At 46.7% G+C, this 16,145-nt stretch overlaps 1 protein-coding gene across 4 annotated transcripts in view; it reads right to left on the reverse strand.

Annotated features, from left to right (window-relative positions):
- The window catches only part of PRKCA (protein kinase C alpha), a 363,240-nt gene that overhangs the window by 209,419 nt on the left and 137,676 nt on the right, over nucleotides 1-16,145 (reverse strand). For all 4 annotated transcript variants that reach the window (XM_027080426.1, XM_027080427.1, XM_027080425.1 and 1 more), the window contains one exon: nucleotides 3,782-3,864. In XM_027080426.1, the coding sequence (XP_026936227.1) occupies nucleotides 3,782-3,864 (83 nt within the window). The remainder of the gene's footprint in view (nucleotides 1-3,781; nucleotides 3,865-16,145) is intronic.

Consider the following 16,145-nt stretch of genomic DNA (forward strand, 5'->3'; position numbering starts at 1 on the left):
GACCAGGCCAGGGACCCCTCTCTCCTTCCCTTCACAACCAACACCCTGGAAAGAATCAGCCACAAACCTACCAGGTATTCCAGGGCAACCGGACACTGCCCCAGCTCATTTCATTTTCTTTCTTTAATATGCCTCAGTCTCCACATCTAAAAAATAAAGTTAACCTAGAAAAATCTCTAATACCCCTTCCAGCTCTATCATCCCATGATTTTAAAATGTATTCCCCATCCTCAGCTCAGCTTTATGTCCTGATACCTTCATGCTCTTCCAACTACTTCCCTGGTGAGTTCAGTCTGGGAAGCTTGCAGGTTTGTTCAATAAGTAAATCCGTCCCGCACACAGACGGAAGTCACATCGCACACCCTGGCTCCAGAAAGCCACAATCACAGTCTCTGGATGCCAAGGACCCAAAGGCAAAAGTGTCCCGTGGAAAAGAATGCACAACCCTTTTTGATCGGACAGGCAGGACTGGCCCATTATTCTGTACCTTTTTAATAGCTCACCCACTTCTTTTTCTCTCAGATTCAATAAAAGCTCATCTCGTAACTTAAATTTTGAATATATTAAAATGTGAGGCAAGTCAACACACACAAAGATGAGCAGGGGCAGAACTCGGGGGACTCGGCGGATCACAGGGGCGCCTTCTGTTACGCTTCACAGCGAAAGGCTCTTTGCTAACGCTCTGCACCTGGCCCCAGGCTGGGAGGAGGGTGGCCAGAGCGATCAGCCAAAACAGGATAAAATTCTGAGCCGGTCGTTCGTTCTTTTGTTATTGAGCTGCATGAGCTGCTTGTAAATTTTGGAGATTAATCCTTTGTCAGTTACTTCATTTGCAAATATTTTCTCCCATTCTGAGGGTTCTCTTTTCATCTTGTTTATGGTTTCCTTTGCTGTGCAAAAGCTTTTAAGTTTCATTAGGTCCCATTTGTTTATTTTTGTTTTTATTTCCATTTCTCTAGGAGGTGGGTCAGAAAGGATCTTGCTGTGATTTACGTCATAGAGTGTTCTGCCTATGTTTTCCTCTAAGAGTTTGATAGTTTCTGGCCTTTCATTTAGGTCTTTAATTCATTCTGATCTTATGTTTGTGTATGGTGTTAGGGAGTGTTCTAATCTCATACTTTTACATGTACCTGTCCAGTTTTCCCAGCACCACTTATTGAAGAGGCTGTATTTTCTCCACTGCATATTCTTGCCTCCTTTATCAAAGATAAGGTGACCATATGTGCGTGGGTTTATCTTTGGGCTTTCTATCCTGTACCACTGATCTATATTTCTGTTTTTGTGCCAGTACCATACTGTCTTGATTACTGTAGCTTTGTAGTATAATCTAAAGTCAATGGGCAGAAGACCTAAATAGACATTTCTCCAAAGAAGATATACAGATTGCCAACAAACACATGAAAGAATGCTCAACATCGTTAATCATTAGAGAAATGCAAATCAAAACTACAATGAGATATCATCTCACACCGGTCAGAATGGCCATCATCAAAAAATCTAGAAACAATAAATGCTGGAGAGGGTGTGGAGAAAAGGGAACACTCTTGCACTGCTGGTGGGAATGTAAATTGATACAGCCACTATGGAGAACAATATGGAGGTTCCTTAAAAAACTGCAAATAAAACTACCATACGAACCAGCAATCTCACTACTGGGCACATACCCTGAGAAAACCATAATTCAGAAAGAGTTGTGTGGGTTTCCCTGGTGGCGCAGTGGTTGAGAGTCCGCCTGCCAGTGCAGGGGACACGGGTTCGTGCCCCAGTCCGGGAAGATCCCACATGCCGCGGAGTGGCTGGGCCCGTGAGCCATGGCCGCTGAGCCTGTGCTCTACAACGGGAGAGGCCACAACAGTGAGAGGCCCGCGTACCGCAAAAAAAAAGAAAAAAGAAAAGAAAGAGTCACGTACCAAAATGTTCATTGCAGCTCTATTTACAATAGCCAGGACATGGAAGCAACCTAAGTGTCCATCATTAGATGAATGGATAAAGAAGATGTGGCACATATATACAATGGAGTATTACTCAGCCATAAAAAGAAACGAAATTGAATTATCTGTAGTGAGGTGGATAGACCTAGAGTCTGTCATACAGAGTGAAGTAAGTCAGAAAGAGAAAAACAAATACCGTATGCTAACACATATATATGGAATCTAAGAAAAAAATAAAGGTCATGAAGAACCTAGGGGTAAGACGGGAATAAAGACACAGACCTACTAGAGAATGGACTTGAGGATATGGGGAGGGGGAAGGGTAAGCTGTGACAAAGTGAGAGAGTGGCATGGACATATATACACTACCAAATGTAAGGTAGATAGCTAGTGGGAAGCAGCCGCGTGGCACAGGGAGATCAGCTCGGTGCTTTGTGACCACCTAGAGGGGTGGGATAGGGAGGGTGGGAGGGAGACGCAAGAGGGAAGAGATATGGGAACATATGTATAACTGATTCACTTTGTTATAAAGCAGAAGCTAACACACCATTGTAAAGCAATTATACTCCAATAAAGATGTTTAAAAAAAAAATTCTGAGCGGGAAAGGAGCTGCTGAAGATAGTTAACAGGCATAAACAGGCACCAACCAAGGCTCCCCGAGGTGAGCAAGTCTGTCCTGTGCGAATCCGGATGTGTGTTACCATCTACGCGGAATATCAGGAGCCAACAGAGGATTCAGAGTAAGATCACAGATGCGATCAGAGCTGGCCGACAGGCCCTTTCGGGAATCGTGAACTTGGCCTCTCACCTGCTGGCCTCTCCCGGCCCCCTTCCTTCCTCTCCCACCCGATCTGCAGGATGGGGCTCCTCAGAGCTCTCTCCTGGCCTCTAACTTCTTTTCTTCTACCTCTGTAATCTCCCTCAAGGCAAGATGATCCACTCGGAATGCCTTAAAAAAACAAAACCCAAAAAACCACAAAAACCACCCAGAACAATGAGAACAAGCACCAAAGGTAGGAATCACTTGGAGCAAATCATTTCAGTATTAGTGGCCAAAGGGGCGCAGCACACGCCACCCAGAAATGCCTACTCTCCCGGGCCTACCCTGCAATTTTTATTTTTCAGTTAAAAACATGACTTTCCATGTAACAGCTCAAGTTCCCCTCCACTGGATGTATTTTAGGCACTGGTGCTTTCCCCGCCCCCAAACTCCCACTCTGCTCTGCCAACCCCGCTTTTCAGCCAACAAGGGATGCAACGGAGAGACTCAGCAGAGACAGGCAGAGTCAGGTCACAAATCAGAGAGATGAGGTATTCACATGTGGGCAGTTTCAGAGATCCTTTGTTCAGGGAAACAGACGCTGAATTATTCAAGTCACCAGGAGCATTTATAATACCTAATGAAAGGCAGCAAGGATCCCATGAAACCAACTAGGGACAGTTTGTTACATCGGCCAAAAGCATGAGAGCTCTACTAGTTAATTGACCTCACAAATAAACTGAAGGGCGATCTATGTTCACTGTAAAATGTGTCAACGTCTTCCCGAATAAACTGCCTCGTGTTTGGGAAAGCCACCACTCTAAATCCGGTAGGTTTAGCTGTGTGCCACCCAGAGCTGAAGAGCACCAACAAGGTTAACAGGAAATTCTCCCCTGAGCCTGGGATGGTCCTGCCAGGGTTCAAAAGGACTGTAAATCTATTCATCAGGAAAAGCCAAAGTCATATGAAACGAACTGGTAAGTCTTCCCATTAACAGTGTGTGCCAGGACAACAGCAGCTCAGCCATTAAGAACGTCCAACTCGGAAACACCCTCATCAACATAAAACAGTCGTTTCCAGGCTACTTACATCAGTGTCGGGTCCTTTATCTGCACCCGGACAAGAGAAAGTAACAAATTCATGGCACCTCTTGTGAACCACAAAACAGCAAACTGGTGGAGAGAGAAGAAAACTAAAATTAGTGAAGTCTAGACTGAATATACAAAGCTTTGTTTTCCAAACAGGGCTACATGCTGTCATAAGTCAAGTTAATTTCACTACAGAAAGAATCTCGTAAACAGTAATCAGAAGGCATTTCATTCAAGACTCAGCCACATTTGGTTTTGGGGGTTTTTCTAATAAATTTATTTATTTATTATTTATTTTTGGCGGCGTCGGGTCTTCGTTGCTGCACACGGGCTTTCTCTAGTTGCAGTGAGCAGGGGCTACTCTTCGTCGTGGTGTGTGGGCTTCTCATTGTGGAGCACGGGGCTACAGGCGTGTGGGCTTCAGCAGTTGTGGCTCACAGGCTCAGCAGTTGTGGCGCACGGGCTTCAGTAGTTGTGGCGCGCGGGCTTAGCTGCTCTGCGGCATGTGGGATCTTCCCGGACCAGGGCTAGAACCCGTGTCCCCTGCATTGGCAGGCGGATTCTTAATCACTGTGCCACCAGGGAAGTCCCCACATTTGGTACTGACTGGACTCCTACATAACAGAACCACAAGATGCCAGCACGGACAGGGCCCCGGGAGACCTAAACCTTAGTTCCTCTTCTCTAAAGTTGAGGGGAAGGGCTAGGGATTGTAAGACGGTTCTGCCAAGGTATAAACCAGGAAGCAACACGTAAATTACTGTGCACCCTCCTCCACCAACACAGAGGTGTGTAAACACTGATAAACACTAGACCCTATTAGTAAGAGAATAATTTATTATAAATAATACGTGTATATCCCCAACTGTGGGTGCAGCACTTCCTCAGAAGAGTTCTGAACGTCAAGAACTCCTGAAGACACAAACCCAACCTACAGAAAACAGCCCTCTGAAGTGAAGAAAAGCTAGGGTGCAACCTCACACCCCTCTTGTATATGCCTGCTCAGCACTAGCTGGGAGGGGACCCGCAAATCTACCAAATCCACGACACAAAGCGTTTCCCAAACTCAGCATGGTTTGGTGAGTATTCCCGAAGATGAATCAGTAACTGAATCATTAGTTACAGAAATTAGTAAGTAACCTAAGATTTTTATGAAAAGTATAACATGGAGGATACAAAAAAAATAAGTGACCGAGGTCACCCTTCCTTAAAAGCTTCCGGTTCAGCTCCAAAGGGCATAACCCACTACTCTGTTGTTCTCTGCTGAACAGCACGCTAAAAAACAATACTCCCTCAGAAATACTGGGTTAGTCCTTAGTCTTTAGTGAAGGCAGGCTAGAAATTCCCAGGTTCCCAGCTCTCGGCTACTCCCACAAGTGACACCAGCAGTGCACCTTCCTGCACACGTGTCAGTAGATAAAGCCAGCTGAAGAGGGTCAGGCCCAGGAGAGGGTGGGAGAGGCTGGCAGGTTTGCCCAGAGCCAAGACCCTAAAACTAAGGGCGCACTTAGGGGCCAGTAAGACATTCAGGATATTTGTGAGGGGCACGGGCAGCCCCGAAAGGTGTGAGCCAGATAAACAGACAAAAGCGGTGCTTCTGAAGGGCCAGGGGTGCTGCGGCAAGAATACACTGAACAGATCAGGCCGTAAGGGCCCGCGGAAGCCCACTGTATAGTCGGGGGATGAAAGTGATCACCCAGCACTATTCAGTCTGGAAGAGATGGACGTTAAGAGACGTCAGGGAAATCGAAGAACTGATGGGACCTGCCAGCTGACCACAGACACCATTTGTCGAGCCTCCTGTTCTGTGTCACTCTGATGGGTCATTTCACCTGCATGATCTCACTGAGTCCTCATAACACTACTTAATATGCTCTGACGTCTACATTTTATGGAAGGGAAAATGCTGTACTGATCTCTGCCGTCTAGCATGTTACAAGCGCACAGTGTCTGCAGACAGAAGAGATGGTGGCAGAGGACAGATGGATGGAGAGATGAACGGGGCAGACAGAAAAGGGTCTTAGGTGCAGTCACCCTCCCCCATGTAGTGGAGTGAGGACTCTTAAGGTTTGCTGGACGCCACAGCCCTTTCCCTCTACCACGTCCACTGGTGGACAGGAGAGCAAAAGATGCTGAAGGCGATGCCAAGATTCTGCACGTGGGTGCCAGGAAAATGGGTCCATAAAAACATACTTTTAAGTATATTTAATAAATATATACACATAAGTATATGTGTGTGTGTGTGTGTGTGTGTGTGTGTGTGTGTCTACGCGGGTGTGTACATATGAAACCTGGAGGATGAAGATGGGGGTAAACCATGTCAGGGAAGCAGGATAAAGGATGACTGTTTTCTTTTTAAACAGCTTTATTTTAAGATGGTCACAATACAAGGTCACTGTAAAAGTGTATCTTTTATAAAATTCCTTCAGGCTCGGCATGAGCAGGCAGAATTGGACAAGTGAGGGAACCGTCCACAGGAAGGTGAACACTCAAGACCTCACAGGAGCATCCTTTCAGAAGCAGAGATAACCTGAGGAAGGGGCTCTCTCGGCTGCTGCCCACTGGGCACCACTGGGGCCCGAGGGGGGGGGGGTACTGTAAAGGAGCAGAGGAAAGAGCCCCTGGCTGCCCGGGCAGGGCCCAGACACCGCAAAGGGCAGCACTTCACTCCTAACAGCCTGCAGAGCAGCGGGCTTTCGCGGTGTTGCAGAAGCATCCCCATCGCGCCGCTCCCTAAGGATGGATAGTAAAGCAGCGCGGACGGCTCAGATTAATCCCATCCGCTTGCTCTCCCCAGACAGTCAGCTTCCACTCACTGGGATTAGGACGATAAATCACTAAAGGGAGAGGGCCACGGGAGCCCTACTTCCTCATCACAGTTATTATGGATACGCTGTTTTGAAGGGAAAAGGCGCGTTCTGATTCCCTACGTAATCATTCAAACATTCGAGCCTTTCGTCTCTTCTTTGTCCATCTCATTCAGGTGGACACTTAAGAAAATCCATATTTATCAGATCCCTTTGGCTAGTTCGGTGTTTGCACCTGTCCTTTCTATCCCCATTTACCTGTCAGTGCAATTACATCTCTCCAGCTGGCCGTGTATTGATTGTACACCTTAAATCGCATGTCCAATTTTATCCTGAAAAGAACCGCACCCTCACTGCACGATATAATCCGAAAGGGCAGCAAAAACCCCAGCCACCCCAAAATCACTTCTTCCCAACCTGCCTCAGTGGCCCCTCTCGCCCCACCTTACATCTAAGGTGCCTGTACTCACTCCCCCAACGGGAGAGCGGGGAGAAGGGTCCAGAGACCGGCTCCCCCAGGAGAGTTATCAGGGGATGAAGACCCTGCAAGGCCTGTTCAACGACTCAAGATTCAGACTTAATGAAAAAGAACACGCCAGCACCCAGGCCGGGGATGGGGGCTGATTAAGGAGAGGGAGCGCCAGCCCCAGCTGCGGGGAGACTGGGCGGCCAGGAAGAGGAGCTGGGCTGGAGCGGACTCCAGGCGGAAGCAGCACTGCCTGGAATGGCTGCCCAGGAAACGGAGCAAGGGCCAGACACTCCGACATCCCTGACAGCTGGCCTTGACCTCTGGCTTCAGGTTCTAAACTGAGGTGGGTCATTCTTACTTTGTAAGACAACAAAACACCAACATTTGCGATGTCTTGCTAGTGCAGTTGAAGATTGAGGAAAGCACTGAATAGAACAAGAGAATGCCCTGGGTTCACCAGGTCAGCACAGACTTCCTTGGGCTAACAATTAGGTGCTATTGTTTCTATCCTTTATTATTCGGAATTCTGAAAGTCTGCATCTCACCACGTTCTGCGGGGCAAGGGAATGGGGAGCATGGAGGGTCGGGGGTCACACAGGACGCTTGCCATACATATGTGCTTGACCTTGGCAGGCAAAGGAGGAAGAAGTAGAGACACAGGGCCTGGCAGCTTCCTACCCCATGGTCTGTGTCCTGGAGCTGGACCCCTGGCCCCTCAAGGAGCCTTTGCTGAAGCAAGCCCAGGCTGGTCTATACGACCCTGAATGGGGTTTCATTTTCAAAGACTTTGGGTCACCTCTGCTTATATAACCAAATGAGAGGTTTGAAAACACGAAGCTATCCTGCAGCTTGAAGCCGCAAAGTAAATCTTCATTCAATTATTTTCTAAGCATAAAATGGCTTTCCCTCTAATGCTCTGTGATGCACTCCTGCTGGCTGGCAGTGACGGATGACACACGGCACTAAGCGAACGACACGGAGGACAAGAAGTAATCCAGGCCACAGGCCTGGACAGACAGCGACTCTCAATGCTGCCTGCTCTAAAACTGAGAATACCCATTCTCCTGACCCACACTGCACGCTCATCTTACTTATGGAAGCGAAATGAAAGGAAATTAGGCGAGTTTTCGCCATCTGTCAAGAGTATGCTTCAGATACAGAACAAATAAGTCACCTATGTTTGGCTCGAGAATTCGAAAAAAAACCCCCCCCCCCCAAAAAAATAGAGGTGTGTGTGGTGACGCTGACCTGTTGATGTTCACAGCGGTTCTCAATCACGATTGTTAGTTTCAAGAGAACAAAAACCAGTAGAGGGTGGGCTGAAATCCACTCAGAGGAACAACACCCCCTTCTGACTGTTCCCCCACCCACGAATTTGATAAGAGCGGGCTCAGCTCTAACGAGTCTTGGCCCATCACACACACGGGGTGGACCTGAGTGCTCTGTCTCTGTGTCAAACGTCATCGTCACACAGATGGGCAACTGGGAGCCCGTGACACTGGACAATGTTTCCTAGAGTGATTGTGGGCAAATGCGAAGCCCAGGGACGCCTTCCATCCTCCATTCATGCACAGAGCTCTACTTAAAAAGAAAAAAAGCATATGGTGAACTGATGCCACATAACAAGGAATCAGCTGCACTCAAGTGCTTCTTGCTCATCAATGCAAATTCCTCCTTAAAACTGCCACCAACACGATCACACACAGGAAAGGTGATTAGTCACTACTTCATACCTACTGGGAAGGCTATTATTAAAAGAAAGAAGAAAACAAAGCACCAGGTGACGGTGAGGATGAGACGAAACTGGAACCTTTGTCCACTGCTGGTAAGAATGTAAAATGGTACAGTCCCTGTGGACAACAGTACAGCTATTGCTCAAGAAATTAAACATAGAACTACCCTACCATCCAACAATTCCACTTTTGGGTGTAAAACCAAAAGAACTGGAAGCGGATCTCAAGCAGAGATTTGTGCCCTGGTGTTCATAACAGACTTACTGCAGTAGTGAAATGTGGAAACAACCTTGATGTCCATCAAGAGGTGGACGGATCAACAAAATGTGCGCTACATACAACGTAACATCATTCAGCCTTAAAACGGAAATTCTGACACCTGCTACAACGTGGGTGAACCTGGAAAACATTATGCAGAGTGCAACAGGCCAGTCGCAAAAGAACAAATACCGTATGATTCCACTCATATGAGATCCCTAGAACTCGTAGAGACGTAAAGTAGAACGGAGGTTGTGCGGGGTGTGGGTGGGTAGAGTTTGTTTGGAATGATAAAGGATTTTGGAAATGGTAAGTGGTGATGATTGTATAACCTTGTGCCTATACTAAATGCCACTGAACTGTACACAAAAAAATGGTTAAAATGGTAAATTTTATGTTATGTATAGTTTACCACGATATAATTTAAGTAATGCGTCAAACTAGAGTGACTGACGTTTATGAAGCTATAAACAAGGGGCACAGCTGCAGAGTCTTGCTTATGTGAATTTATGATTGTCTTGTGTTCACAGGGGAGTCACAGCTCCAAAACCAAGGCAGTATTTACTTCCATTTCATAAGATTCTACACACAGTCCATGCCAGATCACACTGGGGACAGAGGGAAAACTGAGTTTCAGGGCCAAGGACTCACAGTCGTGTAGGATCAGAGATGCGCTCCTTTGACTCTCGCATCTCACATGCGAACAGTCAGCATCAGTACCAGCGATGGAAACGAGGACCTTCACCCTGTGAGCCCGGCTTTCCTACCAAATCCTTGAGACACTTTGTCACTTCATGACACGCAAAATGGGATCATCCCTGCTCACACTTCACAAAGATCGCCACGCCCATTGTGGGGAAAAAATACATACTGATGTGTCATTTTCCATTTCTTTTTAAACAATAATTCCCTTTCACCTCCAAGTCTTGAGACCATATCATTTCAAATTCAGTTCACAGTCAGGTAACATGGAACAGATGCATAAAAACGTTGTTGTCCAAAATTAATGGGGTAAAAGCCATTATGTAACGAATCCTGAATTCCAAAAAGGAACCTACTAAATTTAATAGTTTGACTTCATTCACAGCAGAAGATGGGTAGCTGAGCTTCTGCGAGTTCCTTTTTTTAAATACATAAATGGCTGTCGGCATGTGAGATGGTTTTAATTAAATTTTGCTTAGCTGGAAGGGATTAATGGAAGGTAACGTCACGTCGGAACGCAGTGAAATGAAACTCTCTAAGGCGAGTGAGCTGCTTTCGGCTTTGTAGGAAAAGCAATGAAAAACTGAGCTTATATTATACTTGCACGTTAAAAGAAAAGTATTGGTTTCAGATTTGTAAAAATGAAAACAGTCTTCTCGTGTGATACACATTGAAGCTGTATGAAAACAAATCAATCGACGTGCTTATCACATAGTGTAAGGAGTGCCGTCCTTCAGCCGCACGCTGATTCTGCCCCTATGCCTTTGGGCACGTTCTCCCAAACAGACCCCGTCAAAACCCCTAATGTTCCTATTTCTGACCAGGCAGCCCCCTCCTGCCCCTCCCCAGAAGAATCACCTTTAACGTCCTCTCAACTTTCTCTCTAACGTCACCAAGTCCCACGGATGCTTCCTCACTTGCACTCCTCCCTGGCTGGAACTGAGATGTACTTTGAAGAAAGAGCTGAGGAACTGAACCCGAGGTGTGAAGGAAGGGGAGCCAGAGGTGGCCCCCACATTCTTAGCCAGAGGATCTAGGCCAAGAGTGTTGCCATGCTACAGCCAAGACGAGAGCCCTGAGGTGAAAAGAGCAGAGAAGACCAAGGGGGAAGAGACAGACAGAGACCAGATCTCAGTGTCGGTGTGGCACTCGCCCTCCAGGTCCGTGATCCGTCGAACACCCTTTAACATTTTCACTTCCTTCATATACACCTGTACCTTCATACATCCCATCTAATTTAATACACTGGATACAGAAGCGCGTGTCATACATGCTTTTTATGGCTAACGCCAGCTGGACCCGAGCTGTCTGCACCTGCAGCTAAAGGAGCCTGAATGACAATGGGAGAACCAGCAGGTGGTGGAAATGAACGGAGGAGACCAAGAGGCAGGAAAGAATCCTGGGGACCCGCAGCCTGGGCCAGCTGTTCACGGGAATTACGCTAGCTGAAGGAGGAGAGACTTCTCCCTGTGCCGTTGTTTGAACAGGGGCCTCGGGTTTCGACAAGTTGCGCATGACGTCCTGGCGGGTCACCAAGATACAGTGTCAGGCAGCAAGAGAACTTCAGAGCTGGGGGTCAAGGGACAGCTGACGACCACAGACGACAGTCTGAGAGGCATCACTTGGCTGACAGCTGAAGGCAAGGCAGTGAGTGAGGACTCCAGGAAGGGGGGGTCCTGTGGACACCCACCTCTGCAGGTGACGTGGAAAGGAGGTGGTGGTATGAGAGGAGAGAGCGCGGGGGGCCTGGAGGGGCTGAAGGAAGAAAGGATTTTCTACAGGAGTCTCCAGAAGAGAAGCTCCCTCTGCAGCCGCAGAATAAAGCTAAGCTTTGATGGTTACTGGCCCATCACAGCCCCAGCGTCACGGAAGAATGTAGACGACAGCCGTGCACATGCCGACAGGGAGCTGACAGCCAGTCTTCCTTCCTTTCCTTATTTCAACTTCTTCCCATATTCAACTCAGAACTGAAATGGAATGGCCTTTTCTGATGCCAACTATCAACATACAGTAATAAAATCTGACTACCTTAACTGTAGTATAAAGGCTGATCTGTGTTATGGAACCAAGAGCCTCCCTTAAAGTAGGGGACAAATCATGCAACAGTGTTTGAAGCGAAACCCTAAGGTTTGATGGTTAAGCTCAAATCTGCAGTGCTTTTGTGCCGACTTTAACATCATCTAGAAATCCAACTTTCCTTGTAACTTCTTAAGGGCATAAAGCCTTCCTACCCTGGCAACAAGAGCCCCTATCTGAACACCCACAACCCAGGATGCCCTTCAGATTTCCTTGTTTTGATGCTTAAACACTGCACACGTTCTGCACAAGGGTTTATCAAGTCCGTAATACCAGACTTCTCTCTACAACACTTTTTAACGGTTTTTTTTTAAGAGTTTTAGGTTCATAGCAAAATTGAGTGGAAGGAACAGGGCTTTCCCATGCAGACCCCCCCGTCCCCACACACATACAGCTGTCTCTGTTGTCAACGTCCTCCACCAGAATGGGGCATTCGTTTCAACGGACGACCCTACATTGACATATCACCACCCGAAGTCCATAGTTAACACTGGGGTTCACTCTCACTGCAGTATTTTTAAGTGTTTTATTTCTTAGTCTGGAATGACTTCAACGGGGGTTTGTGAGGGACTTGCAAGGAGGTAAGGTTGAACTGGGCTCTAGAACCACAGACCAGTCTAGAACCCCCTTATTTTAGCAGAACAGGACTTGTCTCCTCTGCATTGACGTAACTCACTTACAAGAGCACAGGTCTACCGGCTGTAAGGAACCCGAGACTGTACTCTTTCAGCAAAATGCATGCCACTTGTTCTAAGAGCACCCCGAATCTTTCCAAGAATGGCAGGCAAAAGAAGCTGCAGCTCCAGAATCCTGGGAGGATGGAAGGTGGTAAATACACTTAGGAATCATGCTTCAATTCTCAATGCAAATGAAGAAGGATCTCCTACAGTGTAGACGGAACCTCTCGCTTCTAACTCATCCCATCTCGCCTGGGGCACAGCACGCAGCAGGGAGAACCCTCTCTCTCGCTGGGGCTGTGAAAATGCTGCACTGGGACTGAATGTCAGGGCAAGTAACTGGGGGATCTCTCCTTTCCTCTGGCTCTATAGCCAAATACGTGTTTTTCTCAGTGGGTCTGCGCAAGGCTTTGGGGGAACTTCCCTCTCATTCAATTACTCAGCACATGTTTATCAAGCACCTCCCGTCCAGCCCCACTCCCCAGGCAGGAAGGTTCAAGGACGGTGTCTGCCCTTAAGGAACACAGGGTCTAGTTAAGAAAAACAGCATGTAAAGGAAGAGGTGTCTCTCACACCTTCCCTGTCCCTCCTCCTCCCTTTACCTCCCATTTTTTTTTCTACTTCAGTTATAATGCAGAAACCAGGGTATATTTTATATTATGGAGCAGTTTTACCTTTCCCTTTCTTAATTTTAATAGTCACAAATTGTAACCTCCTTCATTTACCTTTAAAAAATAGGATGTCTTCAATTTCCTTTAACAGCCTCCAGAAAGAAAGAAAAAAAAAGTATAAATGAAACAAGACTGGCGAAAGCCAACAATTACCGAAGCTGTGAGATGGGCATACGGTCTTCATTCCCTCTACTTTTGCAGATATTTGGAAACATACATAATAAAAGGCTAAAACACAAGTTAAATGTGGTCACGGTCTTTTTCTCCCTCCATTGATCAAAGGCCCTGAAGAAATCATGTCACTATATTGACGAAGAGTTAATCAGAGAAACCGGAGCAGAGACGTGTAAACGAAGTTTCTTTTATACCTACTATGTCAAGGATAATCAGACAATTCCATAGGACGGAATTTACGATCTTGCAACAGTTGTCTTTCAAGTCTCTGAAGCACACTCAGTGGAATTTGTTGTCATTTCTACCCATCTCTCTTAACCAGAATTGCCAAATGACAATGTCTGTCATCTCCTCATTTCAGGCATTAGCCATACTGTCATGGCTTGAACTGTGTCCTCCTATACCCCACAATTCATGCTGAAGCCCCAATCCCCAGAACATGAAATTATTTGGAAATAGGGTTGTTGCAGATATAGTTAGTTAAGATCATACTGACGTAGGGTGAGCCCCAATCCAATATGACTTGTGCCCTTATAGAAAGGGGAAGTTCGGGCACCCAGGAAGGATGTCCTGGGAAGATGAAGGCGGAAGTCAGGTGATGCTTCCACAAGCCAAGAAGTACCTGATCGCCAGCAAACCCTCAGACCAGGGGAGGGTCATGGAACAGATTCTCCCTCTCAGCCGCAGAGGGAACCAACCCTGCCGATGCCTTGATTGTGGACTTCCAGCCTCCAGAACTTCTGTTTAAGCCCCCCAGTTTGTGGTACTTTGTTATGGCAGCCCTAGAAAACTTACATATACACACATATAAACCAAGGCCGTATCTAGAAAGTAAATAATTCAATAAATGAAAATTGTATTCAGATGGGTACGTGTGTGTTTAAGAAAACAGCAACACTGTGCTTCTCAAATGGAACCCAAGTTACTAAGAGAAGGTTACGTCTACAGTGTCCAGGTAAAGCTTCGTACAAAAATCAACTTCAGGGACTTCCCTGGTGGCACAGTGGTTAAAGATCCACCTGCCAACGCAGGGAACACACGTTCGATCCCTGGTCTGGGAAGATCCCACATGCCGCGGAGCAACTAAGCCCATGCGCCACAACTACTGAGCCTGCGCTCTAGAGCCCGTGAGCCACAACTACTGAGTCCACGAGCCACAACTACTGAAGCCCGCCTGCCTAGAGCCCGTGCTCCGCAACAAGAGAAGCCACCACAATGAGAAGCCCGCACACTGCAAGGAAGAGTAGCCCCCGCTCGCTTCAACTAGAGAAAGCCCACACAGCAACAAAGACACAACGCAGCCAAAAATAATAAATAAATAAATGTATGCCTTTACGTATTAAAAAAAAAAAAAACAACTTCAGATTTCACCTAAGGGAGATGAACAAGAGCAGGCTGTAACAGCTCCGTGGAACAGCACATCTGTGTCTATAAAATATACCTGCATCACCGGTGAACACTGAGGACAGTTTTAAGTCCAAAGCAGCAGTGAGCAATTAACAAACTCGGGAGTTAGGGTTCTGTTCACACTTCCACAGGGAAAAATAAGGGCCCACAAAGATTATGGGTGACTGTCGGTTTAAAAAAAAAAGTTACTTCAAACCTAAATTGCTGGTGAAATGGAAATGGTGTAATTCAAAAATATTGGGGGAATTTGTTCAGACTCATTTGCTCATGAGTTTAATAAAGTCAGAACCCTTAAAGGGTTTAATACAGAAGTGTCATCGGAAGTCCCAAACTGAAATCATCGGCTTTTTTCCCCATGTTCTGCTTCATACATCAGCTAGTATTTGCAATCAAAACTGTAACAACGATCCTGTCTGTAGAACACTTGCTGATTATGTCAAGTACTTGCTCAGTCTTTAGTGGTGATATAACACACGTTCCCACACAAGTATTAAACCACCCAGAAAACAAGCACTTGGCATCCTCAAGGGTCGAGGAGCTCAGGGAAGTAAACTCTAGCATTCACCTTCTTAGAAGGCAGTAAACATCACCGAGTATCCGAGAATAACATCCTCAGAGGAGAGTTCAGACTCTACCGCAGTAGTTTCCAAACTGTGCCCTCTGGAAGCTTTTCTTCTGGGCGGGGCAGGAAGCTGGGCAGGTGGGTAATGAGGTCATGACTCTCCCCACCTCGATTCTTCTCCTGTTTAATGCTAGGCTACAATTTCATCCTTAAGTGAAAGCTCTGATATCCTAGCAGCCTCGTGAAGAGTCAACATCTTCAGCACATATTTGTTCAGGAAACAAGCCACTTGGTTACGAGCTGAAGGTCGGGGTAAAGCCAAGAACCGTGCCTCTCTCTCTGGTGTTTGTAAATTTCATAATCTATATCAATCTTTCAAACTAAAGCTGCATGTTCGTCCATTTGGCCACTCCTTCCACAAATACCCGTGAAGTGGCCAGTAAAAAGCCAGGAAGGCACGGGAGGACTTGGGGTTTAATGAAGCACAATTCTTTGCAGACATCTGCCTACAAGAGATGCTGGAAACCAGCAGCATCCTCCCCAGGCAGGAAGGTTCAAGGACGGTGTCTGCCCTTAAGGAGCACAGGGTCCAGTTAAGAAAAACAACATGTAAAGGAAGAGGTGTCTCGCACCTCTTCTGAGAAGAGATGGTGAAAATCCTGAAAACAATACCAAGAAAGAAATGAACTTCTTGCTAGATGGCAAGAAGAAGAATCAGTGGAAGAGCAGAGACTGGCCTCGGAGAGAAGCAAACAGAGCCTGAAGCCCTCAAATCTGCAAGGCGGGAGCGTTTCAAAAAGGAAGTTTTCAACAGCGTCACTCTCACAAA

Source organism: Aethalodelphis obliquidens, unplaced genomic scaffold (genome assembly GCF_003676395.1).
Source record: "Aethalodelphis obliquidens isolate GAN/ISIS:26980383/991018 unplaced genomic scaffold, ASM367639v1 scaffold44, whole genome shotgun sequence".
In the NCBI taxonomy this organism is placed as follows: domain Eukaryota; kingdom Metazoa; phylum Chordata; class Mammalia; order Artiodactyla; family Delphinidae; genus Aethalodelphis; species Aethalodelphis obliquidens.